This window comes from Jatropha curcas, chromosome 1, assembly GCF_041381405.1.
Source record: "Jatropha curcas cultivar XTBG-Jc1 chromosome 1, XTBG_Jcur_1.0, whole genome shotgun sequence".
NCBI classification, from domain to species: domain Eukaryota; kingdom Viridiplantae; phylum Streptophyta; class Magnoliopsida; order Malpighiales; family Euphorbiaceae; genus Jatropha; species Jatropha curcas.
Genome location: NC_143151.1, coordinates 1,182,049 through 1,204,053, shown reverse-complemented (window position 1 = coordinate 1,204,053; position 22,005 = coordinate 1,182,049). Strand labels below are relative to the sequence as shown.

Sequence of the window (22,005 nt, the reverse complement as noted above, 5' to 3'; positions counted from 1 at the left end):
TATTGCTCTTGCTTTTTCTAGCACAGCAACCATGGAGATGGAGTATTATTAAAATTATAACTAGAAAAAGAAGGTTTGAGTATCTGCTGATCATTCTGTGAACTGATGAGACAGAGAGAATTGATCATTAAATTTGTAATGCGGGATTACTTTGGTCGTCACTGGAAACTTTAAAGCGACTTTCAATTAACATTGCACACCACAAGTCTTGCTTTTAAGTCAATGCCCCATAAGTCTTCCTTTTAAGCCAATGCCCCATAAGTCTTCCTTTTAAGCCAATGCCCCATAGAATAAGTCTCAGAATTGTGGGGTAACACAAAAAATGCAAGTCTATTGCGAAGTCTACTGCAAGGAAGCTGCGACGAAGCTAAAGGAAAAGGGCCATTAATGTAAATCTCTAAAGAATTGGGTTTTCTATATATCTCGTATTGAATAATACAACTCTATTTATACAACTCTGTATATAGAGTAGTTACAAAGGATAACTATAAGAGTGTAAGACTATCATTAGAATACAACTACATACAGCTATTTAATAACAAATAATATAACCAATATTATCTGTAACAGCCCCCTTCAAGCTGAACGACATGAGATTGCAGTCAAAGCTTGCACGAGTGAGATGCAAATAGTTGCTGCCCTAAAGGTTTGGTCATGATTGTAACACCCCTTCCCAGTCCACCCGAAAACCCGAATGAACCGAGTCGAGATGTTACAAACCGGTTGACTTAAATGTTCTGACATGATGAAATCATAATGTATATTGAAGATACTATCATGCTGTGTACATTAATAATGTGTTTAATATTTACAAAACATGATGCTATTTACAAAGTGAAATGGGCCCAACTGTGTGCCATGTACATGCCATAAAAAGGATAGACAAAAGATACACAGTAAAATGACTAGCTACCCTGAAGATTGAGTCTTCTGTAGATGAACTTCAGCAGTTGTAATCCGACTCTCTATGAACCAGTCTCAAAACCTGCAAGTTAAACAGGTAACTCGCTGAGCAAGAAGCTCAGTGGATATCTCAACATAAAAGAAACAAGTAAATACATACATGTGTAAAAAGAATCATGTAAACATATATAAGCACATATATCATGATACGGTATGATTCATACAATGTTAAATCAAGATATCGATATGGCTCCATAAGGTTATAGTGAAACCGAAGTGATAAGAAAAACTGTATGAAACTGGATGAATACTGTATGCTTGGCTGCTATGGCCTGTATAATCATATCCACTCAACGGCCTGTAGCCGGAGTTCCAAACTGTATGGGGCGCAGATCTGCTATTCTATGTCGCGACATAGCCTTATCTACATGGTTTCTACCCAACCTCAATGGAGCTTAATATTAGCATATCAACAATGTAACACAATAGCACATAAATGGTTTCACAACTTCATAGTTCATCATATTGATTTGAGTTCACATCATATAATTGCTTACATGTTGTTTTAATCCATGTTCTTATGTTGTATTTTTGTTTTACAATGGGTGGATGCATGCAGGATGAGCAAAGGAAGTCACTTGCATAGGAAATAAAGTCAAAAAGAATGTCAAAGCATCAGTCGCGAGCGCAACATGCCAAGTCGCGAGCGCGAGTTACACTGAAGAGGTAAGTCGCGATCGCGCTTTTGAAAGTCGCGAGCGCGAGAATGTCAAATGAGAGTCAGTGAGTTTCTGGCTCAAAGTCGCGACCGCGCAACCTTAGTCGCGAGCGCGAGACCAAGTCGCGATCGCGCATATGGAAGTCGCGAGCGCAAGATGTGCCATTTGAGAGGCAGTGACTTTCTGGCCAAAGTCGCGAGCGCGCATGTGAAAGTCGCGATCGCGTAGAATGAAAAATGAGAGTTAGAGAGTTTAGGTGAAAGTCGCGAGCGCGCAGATGAAAGTCGCGACCGCGTAGAGTGCAAAATGAGAGTCATTGACAAGTCGCGACCTTATTCATGCAATTCGCGCGCGTGGTTTCCAGCCTGCACAGTCTGTACTCTTTTGGCCATATCTCACAATATACAACTCCAAATTGAGTGATTCAAAAACCCACGTAAAGCTAACACATAAAGGAACAAATAACTCTTCTATGACACTTCCTAATTCCATCATTTAATAAGGTCGAAATCAAGATGAAGTTGCTGGTAAAATTTCCAGCAAACTCTGTTTCCACTTCATATATTCATCCCCTGTTTTCACATCCTTTCCACTTCTTTCACTCAACAATAAGCAACTCATGATCTCATGAGCAACACTCCACACAATTTTTCATGCAAAGAACATGGGAAATAACAAGAGATATCAAACCTTGCGTTCCAAAAAGCTTGGACTCTGTTTTTAGCTTCTCTTTTCTGCTACTTTTGAACTTTCTTCTCCTATACACAAGAATTCTCATAACTCATCTCCAATATAACGAAATTAAAGATTGAATAACATATAACTTCAAGGAATTCTACTTACTTGGAGTTGACTTAATGCGTAACTTGCATGAAAAGTGCAAGGAAATGGAAGGGAAACGTAAGAAGAGAATGAAAAACGTGAAAATGGGGAAAGTGAAAATGGTAGGAACGGGTAGACTCTAGAAGAAGGTGATTTGGCTGTGTAAACTCTCTAATTGGTACCTCAAGTATACCAAGGCTACAACTGAATACCCAAGCTGTATGTTTTGATGCAAACAAGTCCTAAACTTTCCATGCAAATAAGTCCACTTATCATTCATTCTACCCCAACCAGGTTTGGTTCAACCCAACTCAACTCACCTCTATGAAATGACTCAACTCGTCTCACTAGGATGTTACAATGATATCTGCGGTTTGCTCTGCACTTTTAAGAAACCGAATAGAAACAATGCCAAGCCGTATCTGATCTCGAATAAAATGATAATCAATTTCAACATGCTTTGTTCGAGCATGAAAAACAGGATTTGAAGTAAGATAGATAGCATTAACATTATCGCACCATAAAGTTGCAGATGCTGCAGGAGCATATCCAATCTCACGTAAAAGAGTAGTAATCCACATTATCTCAGCAGTGGCATTTACAATAACTTTATATTCACTTTCTGTACTTGAGCGTGCTACCGTTGGCTGCTTCTTACTAGACCAGGAGATTAAATTGTCACCAAAATAAACTAGATAGCCTCCTGTTGACCGTCGATCATCAGGACAACCAACCCAGTCACTATCTGAATAACATTGAAGTGAGAATGTTGATGAAGGACGAAGCAAAAGACCTCAGTGGCTGTACCATTAGGATAACGTAGCAGTCTTTTGCATGCTTGCCAATGAACATCTGTAGCGCAATGTAAAAATTGAGCTAATTTGTTAACGGCAAAGGCAATGTTCGGTCTAGTAAGAGTTAAGTACTGTAGAGCCTCGACCACTTGTCTATACTCTGTCATAGAATCCAATAAAGTTCCTGTTTGTTTACTAAGATTTGGTGTAGTTGCCATAGGTGTAGCACAGGACTTAGAGTCTTCCATTTGTGTTGCTTGTAATATTTCAGAGAGATATTTGCTTTGAGAAAGCAATAAACCATCCAGCGTCTTCGTGGCCTCAACTCCAAGGAAGTAATTTATCTCACCAAGATCTCGAACAGGAAAGGTAGCAGCCAGCTTATGAACAAACTAATCAATGATTGAAGATTTGGTTCCCGTGACAAGAATGTCATCTACATAGACGAGCACAAATAACTTATCAACTCCATTGGTGTATATAAATAAAGAATGATCAGCCTGTGTGCTGTAAAATTGAAGAGAACATAAAAATTGCTTGAGTCTTTCCAACCAGACTCGCGGTGCCTGTTTTAATCCATAAAGAGATTTCTAAAGTTTGCAAACATAATCCGGTTTAGTACTATCAACAAAGCCTTTTGGTTGCTCCATATACAAATCTTCTGTTAAAGAACCATGGAGGAAAGCATTTGAAATGTCTAATTGCCGCATATCCCATCCTTTTGTTACAGCGAGAGCCAAAAGAATGCGAACAGTAGTGAATTTCACAACCGGAGAGAACGTTTCTGTGTAATTAAGACCCATCTGCTGTGTAAATCCTTTCGCGACTAGACGAGCTTTGTAACGCTCAATATGCCCATTGGAGTGCTGTTTGACCCGATACACCCATTTATTTTAAATAACATTCACATTTGCTGGCCGTGGCACCAATATCCAGGTTTTATTCTTTAATAATGCTGAAATTTCCTTCTACATTGCATCACACCATTCCTGTTTGTTTTTAGCTTGCAAGTAAGTTTTTGGTTCCTGAAATGAAGCAAATTGAACAACAGAAGCATATTTTGAATTTGGTTTAGGATTTGTCCTTAAAACCATAGGATGGACCCGAATTGGAGGTGGACTGAGTGAAGCAATATCAGAGACAATCTGTAAACTCGTGGAGATTGCAGATTGTGGTGTAATTTCTGCAGAATTATGAGAAAATAATGGAGATTGAATTTGAGAGTGTGGGGAAGATGGAGTAGAAGAGAAGGATATACCTGATGAAGGTGTTGGTGAAGATGGCGTTGTACAAGTAACTTGAAGCCATGTGGGATCAGCCTGCGGTTCTTGTATACTTTCTGACACAGTCATCTTGGCATAAGGAAATTCATTAGTCACAAACCGAACATGCTTCGCCAAATACACTCGTCCTATTCTAAAATCCAGACATTTATAGGCAGAATGAAAAGGACTTTGCCCAAGATATACACATTCAGCAGATCTGTAACTAAATTTATGATTATTGTAGGGTCGCAATAATGGGAAGACACTACATCCAAAAGGTTGAAAGGACAAATAGTTGGGATCCTTAGAGAATAATTTAAAGAAGGGTGAAATTTTGTGCAAAACATCAGAAGGCAAGGTGTTAATCAACATAGCACTTTGTTCAATAGCAAAATTCCAGTATTTCAAAGGTAACGAAGCATGAGCTAAAAGGGCGCGACTAGTATCTACAAGATGTCGAATTTTCCTCTCAGCTGTACCATTTTGCTCATGAGTGTATGCGCAGGCAATCCTATGAACAATACTAGTAGCCTTTAAATACCGATTTAAACGTTGATATTCACCCCCCCCCAGTCTGAATGAAAGCCAAAATAGGCATCCCAAATTGACGTTTGATTAGCTGCTCAAACTGAAGAAAAATGTCATACACCTCACTTTTATTTCTCATGAAATAAACCCATGTAAAACGAGTAAAGTCATCAATAAAAAGAACAAAATATCGATGTCCCAAACTAGATTGTACAGGTGCAGGACCCCATACATCTGAACATACAATATCAAATGGTTTTTGACTTGTATGTTCTTTAGAAACCAAAGACATACGAGACAATTTGCCTAAGCGACAACTAGAACAAGGACTCATCTCAGTATCAGAAACTGAAATTTTATTCTGCTTAACTAAATCAAACAATTTTTGAAAGTTCGGATGCCCCAACCGCCGATGCCAATCATTTATGGAAGAAGCTGCTGACACTTGATTTGCCATGGGATGTGGTCAGAGTTGAGTTAACTTGTACATGCCATCTTCACTTGGGCCTTGCATCAGTGTGTTCTTGGTGTACTGGTCCTTTATTGCAAAATAATGAGGCCAAAATTCAAAGAAAACAGAATTATCAGTGGTAAATTTTTGAACAGAAAGCAAATTTTTTATAATTGTAGGCACACATAAGACATTATTTAGCTTAAGCTGGCAATTTAAGTTGGAAATAAGACCATTACCAGTATGTGAAATCTGCAGACCTTGCCCATTCCCAACCAATAATTGATCATTACCTGAGTATTCATTAATAGCACTCAGTTGTTGCGAATCTGGTGTAACATGGTAATTAGCAGCAGTATCTGGAAACCAAGAAACAGAAGCAGAATCTGTCATAGAAGGAGCAGTCGGGTAAGTGTAACATCCTAGTGAGACGAGTTGAGTCATTTCATAGAGGTGAGTTGAGTTGGGTTGAACCAAACCTGGTTGGGGTAGAATGAATGATAAGTGGACTTATTTGCATGGAAAGTTTAGGACTTGTTTGCATCAAAACATACAGCTTGGGTATTCAGTTGTAGCCTTGGTATACTTGAGGTACCAATTAGAGAGTTTACACAGCCAAATCACCTTCTTCTAGAGTCTACCCGTTCTTATCATTTTCACTTTCCCCATTTTCACGTTTTTCATTCTCTTCTTACGTTTCCCTTCCATTTCCTTGCACTTTTCATGCAAGTTACGCATTAAGTCAACTCCAAGTAAGTAGAAGTCCTTGCAGTTATATGTTATTCAATCTTTAATTTCGTTATATTGGAGATGAGTTATGAGAATTCTTGTGTATAGGAGCAGAAAGTTCAAAAGTAGCAGAAAAGAGAAGCTTAAAATAGAGTCCAAGCTTTTTGGAACGCAAGGTTTGATATCTCTTGTTATTTCCCATGTTCTTTGCATGAAAAATTGTGTGGAGTGTTGCTCATGAGATCATGTGTTGCTTATTGTTGAGTGAAAGAAGTGGAAAGGATATGAAACAGGGGATGAATATATGAAGTGGAAACAGAGTTTGCTGGAAATTTTACCAGCAACTTCATCTTGATTTCGACCTTATTAAATGATGGAATTAGGAAGTTTCATAGAAGAGTTATTTGTTCCTCTATGTGTTAGCTTTACGTGGGTTTTTGAATCACTCAATTTGGAGTTGTATATTGTGAGATATGGCCAAAAGAGTACAGACTGTGCAGGCTGGAAACCGCGCGCGCGAATTGCATGAATAAGGTCGCGACTTGTCACTGACTCTCATTTTGCACTCTACGCGGTCGCGACTTTCATCTGCGCGCTCGCGACTTTCACCTACAACTCTCTGACTCTCAAATGGCACATCTTGCGCTCGCGACTTCCATGTGCGCGATCGCGACTTGATCTTGCGCTCGCGACTAAGGTTGCGCGGTCGCGACTTTGAGCCAGAAACTCACTGACTCTCCACTTGCACATTACGCGATCGCGACCTCCATGTGTGCGCTCGCGACTTTCACCTGATAATACACTGTCTCTCATATGGCACTGTACGCGCTCGCGACTTCCACAGGCGCGCTCGCGACTTTGATTTTCATGCATTTTTGGACTTCAATTTCACTACAATTGTATTCCTTTGCTTACCATATATGCCTCCAATCATTTTAGCATCAAAATATAACATAAGAACATGGATTAAAACAACATGTAAGCAATTATATAATGTGAACTCACATCAATATGATGAACTATGAAGTTGTGGAACCATTTATGTGCTATTGTGTGACATTGGTGATATGCTAATATTAAGCTCCATTGAGGTTGGGTAGAAACCATGTAGATAAGGCTATGTCGCGACATAGAATAGCAGATCTGCGCCCCATACAGTTTGGAACTCCGGCTACAGGCCGTTGAGTGGATATGATTAAACCGTGCGGTGCAAATCCGGTTAGGGGCACCAAAACGGACAATTGTGGCATAGGCGAATCCGGTTCGGGGCCTATAGCATACAGTTTCATACAGTTTCATACAGTTTATCTTATCACTTCGGTTTCACTATAACCTTATGGAGCCATACAGATATCTTGACTTAATCATACAGTATAATAAAGAGAAAGAAAGACCATCAAAGTAAACTGAACATGTCATGATATGTGTGCTTATCTGTACTATATGTGTTTACATGGTTCTTTTACATATGTATGTGTTTAGTTGTTTATTTTATATTGAGATATCCACTGAGCTTTATTAGCTCAGCGAGTTACCTGTTTAACTCGCAGGTTTTGAGACTGGTTCATAGAGAGTCGAATTACAACTGCTGAAGTTCATCTACAGAAGACTCAATCTTCAGGGTAGCTAGTCATTTTACTGTGTATCTTTTGTCTATCCTTTTTATGGCATGTACAGGGCACACAGTTGGGCCCAATTCATTTTGTAAACAGTATCATGTCTGTTAAATATTATACACATTATTAATGTTAACAGCATTAGCATGCTAATATTTTCTATATACAGTATGATGTCAGCATGACAGGACATACAGTCATCCAGTTTGTAGCGTCTCGACTCGGTTTATTCGGGTTTACGGGTGGACCGGGAAGGGATGTTACAGTAAGTGCCTATGCCCATATTGGCAGCAGGTGGTCGATATGGTCGGAAAGGACGATAACTTGAATTGTTGCCGCTAGTGTAACCAGATTGAGTACCATTGTTATTCTGCCCAATATTTCCACGATAAAACCGGTGACGACAATTCAAAGCAGTATGATTGGGTTTATTACAGATTTGACAAGTCACACGAGTCTTCGAGAAATCTGAGGGAGTAACAGGAGCAGAAGTTATTGATCTTGGTGTAGATGAACTTGAACGAAGACTGAGATTAGCCATTGGTTGATGGAGATTATTAAGAAGTAGTTCATGTGCAACCAAATGGCTATGTAACTCGAAAAATGAAATTGGTTGTGGACGAAGATTAAGATTTGTGATAATTGAATGAAATTCGAAACCCAGATTTCGATAGATTATCGCATTAAACTCAGCCGGAGAAAGAGGACGTCCAGCTGCACCAAGTTCATCGGCCAGAGATTTTGCCTTCTTAAGATAAGCAGAGACGGAGAGATCGTTTTTCTTGAGTTCTTGAAGCTCAATATGTAATTGAAGCTGACGATCCTGAGATACAGCACCAAACGCGTTGGCTAGAGCTTGCCAGACTGCATATGAAGAATCAAGTCCATAAACAAGAGAGTAAACTTCTTCTGTAAGGGAGGCTAACAGCCATGAATGAAGCCACTGGTCTTTATTAAACCAATCCTTATATGCTGGATTTGGTATAGGTGTAGTATCTGTGGCAGATGCAGGTATAGTTTTAGGAGGAGCTACTTGCGAACCATCAATAAAACCATTGAGGCCTTGGAAATTTAGTATTGGACCAAACTGGGTTTTCTAAGCTAGGTAATTATTGTCTTTTAATTTGATTGAAAAAGAAGATGCAGAAGTGATAGTTGAAGAAGAAGAAGAAGATAGAGGAACAAGAGCCATGATGAGGAATTATGGTAGCTCTGATACCATGTAAATCTGAAAAGAATTAGGTTTTCTATATATCTCGTATTGAATAATACAACTCTATTTATACAACTCTGTATATAGAGTAGTTACAAAGGATAACTATAAGAGTGTAAGACTATCATTAGAATACAACTACATACAGCTATTTAATAACAAATAATATAACTAATATTATCTGTAACAATTAAGGGAAACATATTGGCCCATTGTCATACTTCTTATTGGACGACTAGTCCATTCTCCTATTAGTGCAGACCTCGCAGCACACTTTCGAGCAGGCTCCGTAGAGAAGCACTAGCTAGGATCAGCCTATAATGGAGTATCAACGGCTGCACATAGAGCAAAAAGCCAGAGTCATTTTCAGACAATGCGGCCATTGTTTCTGCCAAGTCTATGCATTTTCTTCAGCATGGATGCTCATGTATCAGAATCCATTGCTAAAATCGCAGACAATGTAGGGTAGTTGTAGAATCACTGACAGTGTTTTTAGTAAATGTATTCCAAGAACATGCGGATATTTTATCAGCATGGCCTGCGTTATCGACTTTGTCAGTTCTGAGGTTGTTAAATTTTTGGAGAGTGATACTCTCAGCAAGCTGAGGGGAGGAAGCATTCTGCTCGTGAATAAACCTACGGGCTGCATTTTAGAAGAAATTTCGGTGCAGGAACCCTCATAGCCTGATAAAAACTGAGATAAATAGAAAACAATACAGAAGAAAATTTGGTTAGTTATATGGCAAAGTAGCATCAAAACATGCAGTTTCAGATTTTCTAGAAGAACCTCCGTTTTTTCCAACTTTTCAAATATATGTTCATGCAAAACGAAAGAATGATCCTGAGGGAAAAAAAATACTAATCTATTTTGCAAACTGCAAATTATTTCCCTGATTAATCCACATGAAGCTTTATAGGTTTTGCAGGTGCTTCTGATTTTTTTTTTTTTTTGAAAAAAAATTTCACATCAAGTTGTGCATCGCTCATGATTACCAAAAGGTGAATTGAGAAGTAGCAAACCTAAAGGTCAAAAGACAGTGACTGAAAATATAACTAATGTTATAGGACATAGCATACATCCTATAGTTGAGAAACTAGGCCCTTTCTATATGGTCTTTATTTCTCAAATAAGATAAATTATTAAACTCAATTTATTTTTCTTATTTCCAAGATACAAGCCTTTTAGTATAGGAAATAGAAGCCAAAAACAAAAATGATAGGATACAACTACTCAGAACTCAATTGTGTGCTACAAAGCAAACCACATCATGAGATACTGAATTCACCCTTTTTTTGGCTCCATCAACAACTGTGGCAACAATAAACAAATAACATCTCTGGAGTCTGGACCACTGCAATCAGCCATAAGAACCTGATAATCAAATATATAAGGAAACATCTTGCGACTAGATCACAGAGGAACACTCTTCTAACATATGAATCATGAAGACTTTTTTAGCATGTTGCACACATTCCAGACACTAAAACTCTTGGAAACATCTTAACACTTCAAAAACGTTTCACTATATTTCTTTAATTTTGGCAACCCTATGTAAACTGTAGAGGTTAATTCACAATTTAAAATTTTAAGATGGATTTCGATTACTACTTCACAAAACCCAACTTTTACTTTTCTGATCATGCAATCAATTAAACTAACACATTACTGACAAACCAATACAAGATTTTAAATTCACAAAAGCAAAATGCAGTACATTTCACCAATAAATTATATCGTGAAACTAATGTCGTGGTGTAACATTTATACTAATGTCGTGGTGTAACATTTATAGATGTTAAACCAATACTAGATTATTGAAATTAATGCCGTGGAGTAACATTTATAGCAATAAATTTATCCCAGTATTATAAATACAAAATATATATTCTTAGTATAACATTTCACCAACCTTTTGTGTTTTGCTGTTTAAAAAAAAAGAGTCATATTTCATGTCATATTATATCGTGTTTTTCCAGTTCAAGCTACTTAGCCTTTAATATTTATTTTGCCCATAAGGAGGCAGCATCCCCTACTTTGACCACAAATTCATGCTGCAATTGAAGTTCTTTAAGCTTCTAAATTACTATATCACTTATAACACTAATCCGAAACCTGACACACTTGTTGAACTTCACTCACTAATGACCAAGAAAATGTATGAACAGCTTTTTATTGAATCTTAAGAGCATTAATTGGCAAAATTCTCAAACTGGATGTTGAGAAAGACTTTTCCCCCCAAGGAAAGATGTTGAGAAAGATGGACAGAGGAATAACCCTGTCAACAAGTGTTTCAGGGTCCCTATCACAACCTGACACACTTGTTGAACTTCACTCACTAATGACCAAGAAAATATATGAACAGCTTTTTAATTGGCAAAATTCTCAAACTGGAAGTTGAGAAAGATTTTTTTTCCCCCAAGGAAAGATGTTGAGAAAGATGGACAGAGGAATAACCCTGTAAACAAGTGTTTCAGGGTCCCTATCAGATGCAAAGAAATTCTTAACTTTAGGTTCAGCAAGGAAATTGTATGACATAGGATTTTTACTTTTTCATTAGCTAGATCAACACAATTCATTTTAGCAAGAAAGATCCAATTTTTCTACCAGGAAATGGCCTATGACATCATCATTTGTTGAAAGATACATTGCATACTTACAAACTCTGAAGCAAAAATATACAATTACATTTCATATTTATGTTACCATCATCAATTGAAGAACCTTACAAACTCTGAAGCAAAATAATACAATTACATTTCATATTTATGTTACCATCATCAATTGAAGAACCATGTTGGTTAGAGCTATTTAATTCTTGCAGTTCTAAACTCTAAAAGAATGTTAAATTCACAATAAATTTATTAACTCTAAGACCTCCCATGAGTATTCTGATGGTAGAAAAATATTTTGTTCCCTGAAAATAACACAGTTACCTTACTAACCTCATCAAGTTCCGAAATGCAAGTGTATCAAGGAATCCTCAAAAGTTAATACTCACCAACAGAGTAGCCAAAAAAAATAACACAAGGAATCAGAACACTAAAATTAACGTACCAATATTATTACCAAACTGTTAACAAAAACAACAATACCTCAACTAACACTGATAACGAATTAAAATTAACAAAAATTAAAATTAATACCTCAACACCCGCTATAAAGAAGTGCATCAAGATACCAACAATTGGTGGTTCAGCCACATTGGAGAAGACATGATCACAACTTGTTAGAGCTTGTTACATACGACACTACAACAGTGATGTCATCAAGTTTACCACCATGGTAGCTGAACCCAGCAAGTTGCGCAGCAGTAGAAAAAGGTGTCTGTCGGTTCTCATCCAGTGCTCGTTGACTTGTCATAGCTGCAATTTTCTGAGCTGTTACTTGAGGCCCTAAGCCAGCTCTTAGGGCATCAACAACAGCAGTGGTAACCTCGTTGTTATACAAGTTGTCGAATAATCCATCTGTTCCGGCAACAATTACGTCACCCGGAGAAACAGGAAATATGAATACCTGGCCAGAGCTTGGCAGATCACCCTCATTGCCACTCTCTAGTTGGTATGGAAAATTAAAGCAATGCTGCTGTGCTGGGGATTGGAACACTGTGCATCCATCTCTAACCACCATGAATCCACTGTCTCCTAGATTAATGGCACGTATTTCCTCATTTATAAGCGCAACTATGCAGGCCGTTGATGAACCCTTTGCCTTTGTATTGGAGTGTGCCTTCTCTAGCACCGTAGCAGGATCAATTGAACCCACAGGCTCTTCCTGAATTGCACTTACAGAATTCAACATAAGCTCCCGAGCATATAATCCGGCGTTAATTCCCACATCCGCCCACCCTCCTACTCCATCTGCTACACCAATGACTTGCTCATTGGCACATATAAAGTGAGCATCTTCCCCACCTGTTTCTTCCTTATCAGGATGTGGCAAGTAGCAAGATCCTGAGAGCAGCTTCAGGGTTTGGCCAGATACCAAAGTGGAGTTTGACAGCTGCTCCTCCCGAGAATTCCCATCAAACAACACATCACGAGCAGCTCCAGCAGAGGATTGAACAGAATGAGCATCTTCCCCACCTGTTTTTTCCTCATCAGTACAGAGCAACTTCAGGGTTTGGCCAGACTCCACAGTTGAGTTTGCCAGCTGTTCCTCGCGAGAATTCCCATCAAACGACACATTATGAGCAGCTCCAGCAGAGAATTTAACAGAAGACAAGTTGTGGAAGTTTTTCAAAGATGGCCCTGGAACAAAGCTATTCAAATTACTGCTCCTTGTAATTGAACCAAACCAAGAGTAACTGACAACCAAAGGACTATTTGGCAACTCCCCATTTATCATTCTCACTCTTGCCTTAAAGCAACTGACCCGACCTCTATCCGCGAAAAAAACACCTCTAGGTTCCGAAAAGTACAATCCTTTTACACAAGTGGTAATCATATTATCAATAAAGTACAATCGTTTTGCACTGGTAATCATATTATCAATAAAAGTATCACCAAACACAGCTTTAGGCAACTATAGAATATCCACCAAAGAGAACGCCTCACTGAGAATTGAGTGGGATAGATAATGAAAAGGCTGAATTTCTAACAATTACTGATGTCCTAAATCCTAATTCAGCTTCACGCAGAAACCCAGATGGCACCTTAACCCCTTCAACCAAAAACCAGAGCCTCTTTAAGCACACCTGAACCTTACTGTTTTTGGGATCTAGAGATTTAGGGAGAGAAATATCGAGGGTTATTCATTTATATCTTCGAACCTTATTGTTTTTGAGGGGCTTCGAACCGTACACACACACGCCCACATAGACATGGGCCAACCACTCTAGTTCTACAAAAAAATGCCAGTAAAATTTGGGCCAAACCAACAAAAAATAGTCCGGGGGATTGTGAGATTGTGTTACAGAAAGAGTCTTACATAAAGAGGAGCTAAGCCAAGCACATTAAGTAAACTAGCTTCAGCTTTCAGATTGTCCAAAATACCTGCCAGATATTGTAGCAAGAATGTTCAGCATTATAACCTCATCATCAAGTTCAGACTTCGCAGCTCGCAAGCTAGCACACTTTCGGAGCAGGCTCCGCAGAGCAGCACTAGAGAGCAGCACTAGTATCAGCATGTAATGGAGTATCAACTGCTGCACATAAAGCAAAAAGCCACATACAATCATTTTTCGAAAGTGTGCTCATTGTTTCTGCCAAGCCTATGCATTTCTTCAGCATCAATACTCGTGTAACAGAATCCATTCCTAAAATCGCAGACAATGTAGGGTAGTTGCATGTAGAATCATCACTGACAGAAATTTTAGCAGATAAATTCTGAGAACATGCTGATATTTGGCCGTCTTCAGCATTTGACGAAGATGGCAGATCATTGGCATGATTGACGTCATCGGATATGAGGTTGTTAAATTTTTGGAGAACGACACATTCAGCAAGCTGAGGGGAGGAATTATTCTGCTCATGAGTAATAGCCACATGTTGCATTCTATAAGAAAGTTCGGTGCAATTCTGGCTCCACATCTAAAATTTTTTTGGCTTAGAGATGGGTAGGTGTGCAATTCTGGGATTGCAAGGAAGTGCAACTAAGCTGCAGATAGGTCCATTTCTAATTCCCTGTAAAAAGTATTGCTAGATTTTTTTTTTTTTTTTTTTTTTTTTTGGATTCCGTTTGCATGACTGTAGAGAGTGCATTTTCATTTGATGATAAGCTTTTTGTCCTTTTCATTAAAGAAGGTAAAGAAAATTATAATTTTCAGTTCATCCATACTATTCTTTTGTTTGTTTCTATTCTCTATCATTGCACAATGGATCTTATGAAATGAATGATTTGTTCTTAAGACACCCTGAGGCTTTCTTTTTTATTTTTATTTTTTATCTTTTAAAGTAATAGGGGAAAGGGATTTGAATTTGGACATGCCCAAGTCTTATATATACTATTGGTTGTTCTGAGGCTGAAGTGGTGAATTTTTGTTTTTATGAGCAAGAGCTAAACATTGAAATTTCATTTTAGGTGGATGTCAAATACAAGTTGCCTTTTAATAAATATTTATTTATAATCTACATATTGAGAATGTTAATTTTAATTGTATGCGTAGATAATTAAGTTTTTGATTTTTGGATTTTGATGTTATGGTATTTAATTAGATTTCCCAAATCGAACATAAACCAAATAATAATAATAATAATAAATGGACTATTGGTAAGTTATGCATTCAACTCTGAGAGTATTTCTTATGAGTAATGATACGAGAACTAACCCAACAAGTCTTTTTGATCGGAAATTGCAAGTTGTTGGCCAATTTTTTATTTATTTTTTTTTTCGTATTGAAAACTTGAATTAAAAAATAAAATTGATTAAATATTAAGTGAAAATCACTTTTTATTATTTTCAAGTAGAGTAACTGATTTTTCTATTTAACCTATTAAATAACGACAATAAAAATATTTTCATTACAATGCATCATTCTTTAACAATTAATATTCTGCCTATAATTGAAAATACGACATTTGATGTATGATAAAAATAATTTTAAAAAGGAGAACTTGGAGATGAAGAAAAAGACTAACGGCTTTTGGTTAGTATTTTAATCTACGAGTGTACAATTATAAATGAATAAAAGGAGTGACCAATCGACCATACTCAGCTATAAAAAAAAAAGACTATTGGAAATGCAAATTCATCACAGATTGAGGGGGAAGACTTGAAATTGTAGCAGAAGGCCTCAGCTTGCTTAAAATCCTTACTGGGTTATAGCTTACAGTATTAATTGGTAAGAATATTAAAAGTTTCAATTAAATTTTACTTAAGAAACAAAAAAGGAAGACACTTCTGGCCAACATCCACAAATCTTACTTCAAATTAAACCCAATTCTTCATTTTCGTTTTAATGGGTAGACTTATTGATTAAAATTTAGTTAGATTGTTAATGTTAAATTTAATTTTAATAATATGGATTTTTATAAAATAAAGAAAAATTATAATTAATCATAATAATTATATTTTCTTAGTATATATGAAACTCAAACTAAAATAAAATTTGACGTCCAAAATTTTTAACACCAATCAAGATTGTTACAATGGTTTAAAAGCTGTATGGAAATGATATTTTGGATTAACTTTCATTTTTTTTCAAAACAAAAAATGTTAACTTTTATAAGGCTCATAATATATTTCTGGAAAAAAATACGCTTTGAGTATCTAAGAAAAAAATACGCTTTGAATATATCCTAATTTGCACCTTTTCCTTTTTGCTTTTCTTTTCCTTTTTGTTTCTAAGAAATTACTATTACATCCTTAACAAGTCACCGGTGGTCTTTTCGTCCCAAAAGTTCAGCACTTTATTATTAGTTAAATACACTTTTTAGACAGATGGCATAATAATCTCTCAAAAATATGGAGATGGAAGTGTTAATTAGGTTATAAATTAGAGACCCAAAACAATTTTTTTTTTTCTATTAGTTTTGGTATTGCAATAATTTAGTATCGTATTTAAACTAGTTTTCACAATAATGAAACATGCCGATATGATCAGAGAATTCTGGCTCAAATGATTCACTGAATCTAATGATATTGAAATTCGACAAAATTGTTAAGAAAAAAGAACACCTGTCTGATGGCATTATAATTTTCATACAATCAAGCTGCTACAATTTTATTTTACATTCATATATTACATTTTATTCAGGAATTTGGCACAAAAACTGTTATCATAAGCAAACTAATAATCTAATTTGCATTATTCATAAGCAAACTAATAGACTCGAACTCTTGACTCTATGCAATCACCTAGTATAGTTATTGGCCCTGAAGAACCATTGTTGACACCAACATCCTCTTTTTTCTTGTCTTGTGGCACCAAAAGGAATTATTACAGAAATGTTGAATTCCGACAACCAAACCCTAATAATTTAATTTACATTATTCATAGCAAACTAATAGACTCGGACTCGGACTCTGACTCTAGGCAATCACCTGGTATAGTTATCGGCTCTGAAGAACCATTGTTGATACAAACATCCTCTTTTTTCTTGTCTTGTGGCACCAAAGAAGGTTTTGGAGGCAATTTTAGGTTTTCAAATTCTCCTTCCAGCATCTCTATAACTTCATGCATGGATGGACGATAAATGGGTTCCAATTGTATACACCAAAGAGCTACTAAAGTCATCTTCTTTGTCATTGTACTTTCCTCCTCCGAAACATTATCTCCCAATTCCATGTCTTTTCCTTTATTAAATTGTTCATAAACCCATGTCGGAAAATAGACTTGGCTGACATGCGCAGCAAATGCATTCAAGTGCTTTCTTCTTCCCACCATTTCCATTAACAAAATCCCAAAACTATACACATCAGCTTTATGAGATATACTTCCAATGTTCTTGTAGATTAGTTCTGGAGCCATGTAACCCATTGTTCCCCTCGCTGCTGTGAGACACACAATACTCTCATCGGTCGAATATAATTTTGCAAGTCCGAAATCTGAGATTTTTGGCAAGAAATTTTCATCCAGGAGAATGTTATGTGGCTTGATATCAAAATGTAATATTTTCATATGACAGCCTCGGTGAAGATAGTCAATCCAGCGAGCCACTCCTAGAGAAATCTCATACATTTTCTCAATGGTTATCAAATTGCTACGTTCTTCCGAAAATATATACTTCTCGAGAGATCCATTAGACATGAAATCATATACGAGAGCACGTTTAGATTTCTCAGCATAAAAACCAACAAGACGAACCACATTAATGTGACGAATTCTCCCAATTGTAGCAACTTCATTGATGAAGTCTCGACCGTTACCTTTGGACATATTCAACATTTTCACTGCAGCAAAATTACCACTCCGGAGTTTTCCTTTGTATACAGAGCCAAAACCTCCTTCTCCCAGCTTTTCTTTGAAACCGTTTGTTATCTTTTTAATTTCTGAGTAAGAGTATCTAATTGGGAAGAGATTATCATAACTTTGAAGAAACTCTTCAATATTATCATATTTTGATAAATGTCTCCTTTGCCATTTATAAATCCAAAAGGAGAGAAGACCTATTATCCCACATAAGGTTAATGTTGCACGATATAACACTGGAAAAAAATTGACAGAACAATTGTTAGCAACTATTTGACAATTAAAAACAGTGAAGCTTGGCTTAAATAAGGAAAGGAATTCCCTTACCAAAGATAGAAATTAAATAAGGAAGCAAACCTGAAAGAAGGAAAAGAACAAAAAAAGTTAAAAGATGTAAAATATGTAGCCATATAAAACTTGACACATTGGCTTAAAAATGTTTGTGCTTTATTCTTGTCATTATTTAATCCGTTGAACATGGAACTATTCGCATTTCACTTCTTAAACTTTCTAATTTCAACATATTTAGAGCTAGCTAATCAGGAGTGGTCTGGTTAATCTTCTCACTAATATGAACAGTGAAATATCTTGAATTTAAGTCTTCTTAATCATATGAACTTATTTTCTTTATTATTTAGCTTTTGATTTCATGGAAACGCATGAAAAAGAATTAGATAATGGATTTTGGCAAACCTTTGAAGACTTTTCTCAGTCTTCCAAGCTTGTTCATAAGCTTCTCTTGCATTTGAGTCTCTCACTCAACAAGTAAGTTTAATCCATTTATCTTCATATCTATGCTTAGATTAGATGTTCTTGCGTTTATGAGCTACATTGAGCTATTTGTTAGAAAACTGAGGATTATGAGATTACGTTGAGCTATTAGATTAAATTACATTTTTTTAAGGATTTTTTTCTTTCTTTCTTTAAGGATTTTTAAGTGTTGGAAACCTTGAATTTGAATAATGAGAAGCTTGACATGATGCCCTAGATTATCATTATAGCCAACCCCTCCATAAAAAAAAAAAAAAAAAAAAAAAGTGTGATATAAATATTCTCACCCAAGAGATAATATCCGGCATATCTTATTGACCTGCCTGCATTGACAAAACAAAAATGAAAAACAATTAGCAAAAGAAAATGTAATAATATATCTTTTTCTTTTTGTTCTTTTGAATTAAGGATTAACAACCGTTATTATATTATTCTAAATTATTCTTTCAAACAAAATAAATAAATAAATAAATAAAATTAAATTAGAAATAATCTCAAAGTTTGATTATTCTTGTTTTCTATCCAAATATAGCACAATTAAACTTGCAATAGAGTGTAAGCATCCTTACCATTGGGAATTCGGTTAGCATACAGGTCAGCAATCAACCCTGCCAAAATAAAAGAAAGCCCAATTTAAACAACTAACAGGTGACCAAGAGAAAATAATTAGAAGAGGCAAAAAAAAATTGTCCAACATTTAGAAGGGACAACATCGAAAAAAATTGTTGTTTTACTGGTAAAAAGTAAAATTTTCTATATTTTATAAGGTAAATTTAAAAAAAGTAAAATAAAATTAGGGAGGTCGCCACCACAGCTGGCCACCCCTAATTCCATTATTGGTGACCAATCAACACTGCTTATTAATGAAAGCTCTTACAGAAATAGAACTTACCATGCGCATCACTAAATATCGCTCCTAATCCTGCATCAACACAAAAAGAGCACAAAAAGATTTAATTTTTTGATTGTGCATGTCAATTAATGCAAATATGATTATAATAAAAATGAATTTGATTATATTCAAAACAAGTTTTAATTATTACAAAGGCCACCAGCTTCAGGGAGGTGCTATGGATATAATTCAAATGTGTATATTTGAATTAGTTTGTCTCAATTTAGCTTATTTTAACTATAAAGATTCTTATAGGGTGTGATTTTATTTTATTTTGATTATTTCATTTTTGTAAACTACTGTACTATAATTTCCATAATAATATTAATAAGGTTCAATTTCCCTTTTAAATTTGGGGCTAAGAGAAGAAAATTAAATTTAGGATACATTTACAATTACCTAAAAGTTTGTGATTTTTTGAATGATTTAGCCAAATTTGGGTGCTATATATGATTTATCCAAAAATTAATTTTTATGCAATCATTATCCTAATTTTACATCAAATGAGCAAAAAGGTCAATTTTTAACAAAAAAAAAAAATAATAATAATAATTTTGAAAAGGTACAAACTATTATTTTATTAAAAGTAAATAATAAAAATTATTATGTCATTCTTTTTAGCTACAAATTTGGTCTTTGTAGTAATTTGTTGTAAATTTGGGACAATAATTATATAAAAAATTAATTTATTTATAAGTAATTTGAGAGTGCAAATTGAACTTTATGTAATTCAAATTGGAGAGAGATTCATATAAAATTCTATCAGTATTATCTTTCTTTCTCACTATTCTCGCTATGGGAAACCTTTAAATGTAAAAACACATGTAGAATGTTTCTTACCAACATGAGTTCCATAAATATCTTTCCTACCCAGGTAGCGAACGCTATGAAGCAGCGCTGCGCAGATAAAAATAAAAAATAAAAAAAAAAAAAAAGGAAAGAAAAGAAAAGAAAAGGAGGAGGAAGTTGTCACGACGAAATTAAGACGACGATATGATAAATGGAAAGTAAATGATGGGAACTTTGCAGATTATAAATTTATATTGGTATAGAGAGGAAAGAATGACTTATCTAGATTTGGTTTGCGGATCCAAATAAAAAAATATATATATTTTTCGAAAAACAAGAATATTTTAATCATTTAATGGAAAAAAAAAAGTTAGTAAATTTCGATTGATATATAGTTTTTTTTTTTCTTTTTTAAATTAGTCATTGAAAACATTTTCTATATAGAATGGATAATAATGCAAAACAGCTCCTTACAGCGGACATCTTCACGGAGCCAGTTCGTTCTTTTTCCTATTCCTACATAGACAAAGAGAAATATTAATTTTATATACAAAATGAAAACACAAAATAAAAATTAAAAAGACAAATATCAAATGATTTTTTTTTTCCCCTTTTTCTCTTTGAAACACAAAATAAAAATTGAAATATTACTCATGCACTAGGCAAGACTGGCTTTGAATCCAACTAAAATGTCATGTCAAAAATACTTTTCATTACTATTTTTTCTCTTTGCAAGGAAATATAAAACTAAGAAAGACATATAGTGACTATAGGGGATAAAAAAGATCACCCAAAACGCAATTTTTATTGGTTGAATGAGTCCTAATTAGTCTTGGTCACAATTCAGTTTTGAACCAGAACTGATTTACAATCATAATAACCATTCAAACCCAACTTGAAATGGAGGCCATGGAAATGAGACGTACCGCCACAGTATTCCGTAATGTTGGCACTGTCTAGGTTGCAGCGGTTTTCCTGATAGTTGTCACAGCAAGCCCAAAACCATGAAATCTCAAACCCATATGACATAATGCGGTGAACATCCAGATAGGAAATGTCCATCGCTTCTTTTGGCAGAAAAGATGCCATAACTATCTGCTCAACACGGCAAGAATCCACCAAATCCATCACAGAAGTAGAGCGAGAGCCAAGCATTATATACCAATAACCTGAATTATAATAATTGAATTAATATAATATTGCAGTTATAATTAACTTATTAGGGCCTTGCTCTTTTGTTAAATGTTAATGGACTAGACTGCTAAAATTAATAATAATAACCTCACCTGAATAATACGTGCTATTGATGCAAGGATGAGTATCCACATAAAGTTGAGAATCCAGTATTCGATGTTCACAGTTTACCAAAACTATGCTCTTATTGTACTCAGCCTCATAAACGTAAGCTTCTGGCAGATAAAACGTAAAATATGCTCTTATTGTACTCAGCCTCATCACGGAAAAGGTTCAAAGAATGGCGAGGAAAGGAGGAGCAGTTATCCTTTTGGATAAGGGCATCTACTACTCGAATTGTGAAGTTATTGTAATTAATAGACAGAACGTAATATTTAGCTGAATCCAAGTATATTACTGGAAGGTTGTTTTCACAAACAAGTTGAAGGTTTTGGTTGCCGCAGGTTGTCGGATCAGTGTTAAGGCGAAAA

General features: G+C 35.6%; 2 protein-coding genes and 1 pseudogene across 3 annotated transcripts in view; 1 reads left to right on the top strand and 2 right to left on the bottom strand.

Annotated features, from left to right (window-relative positions):
• The window catches only part of LOC149498731 (vesicle transport protein GOT1-like), a 99,429-nt gene that overhangs the window by 34,989 nt on the left and 42,435 nt on the right, over window positions 1–22,005 (top strand). The gene's annotated exons all lie outside the window — the stretch shown is intronic.
• LOC149498736 (putative protein phosphatase 2C 80 pseudogene) lies at window positions 10,199–14,533 on the bottom strand (annotated as a pseudogene). Its single transcript, XR_016321962.1, has 4 exons — window positions 14,276–14,533; window positions 14,037–14,184; window positions 12,185–13,757; window positions 10,199–10,412 (listed from the first exon to the last, which is right to left on the bottom strand). The product of XR_016321962.1 is annotated as a putative protein phosphatase 2C 80 pseudogene (transcript).
• Window positions 16,675–21,943, bottom strand: LOC119371417 (rust resistance kinase Lr10-like). Its single transcript, XM_089723942.1, has 9 exons — window positions 21,628–21,943; window positions 21,268–21,510; window positions 20,816–20,857; window positions 20,393–20,449; window positions 19,553–19,582; window positions 19,230–19,268; window positions 18,948–18,983; window positions 18,217–18,246; window positions 16,675–18,125 (listed from the first exon to the last, which is right to left on the bottom strand). Exons 1-9 carry the CDS (start codon window positions 21,794–21,796, stop codon window positions 16,972–16,974), a joined length of 1,800 nt encoding a protein of 599 aa, XP_089580068.1. The 5' UTR covers window positions 21,797–21,943; the 3' UTR covers window positions 16,675–16,971.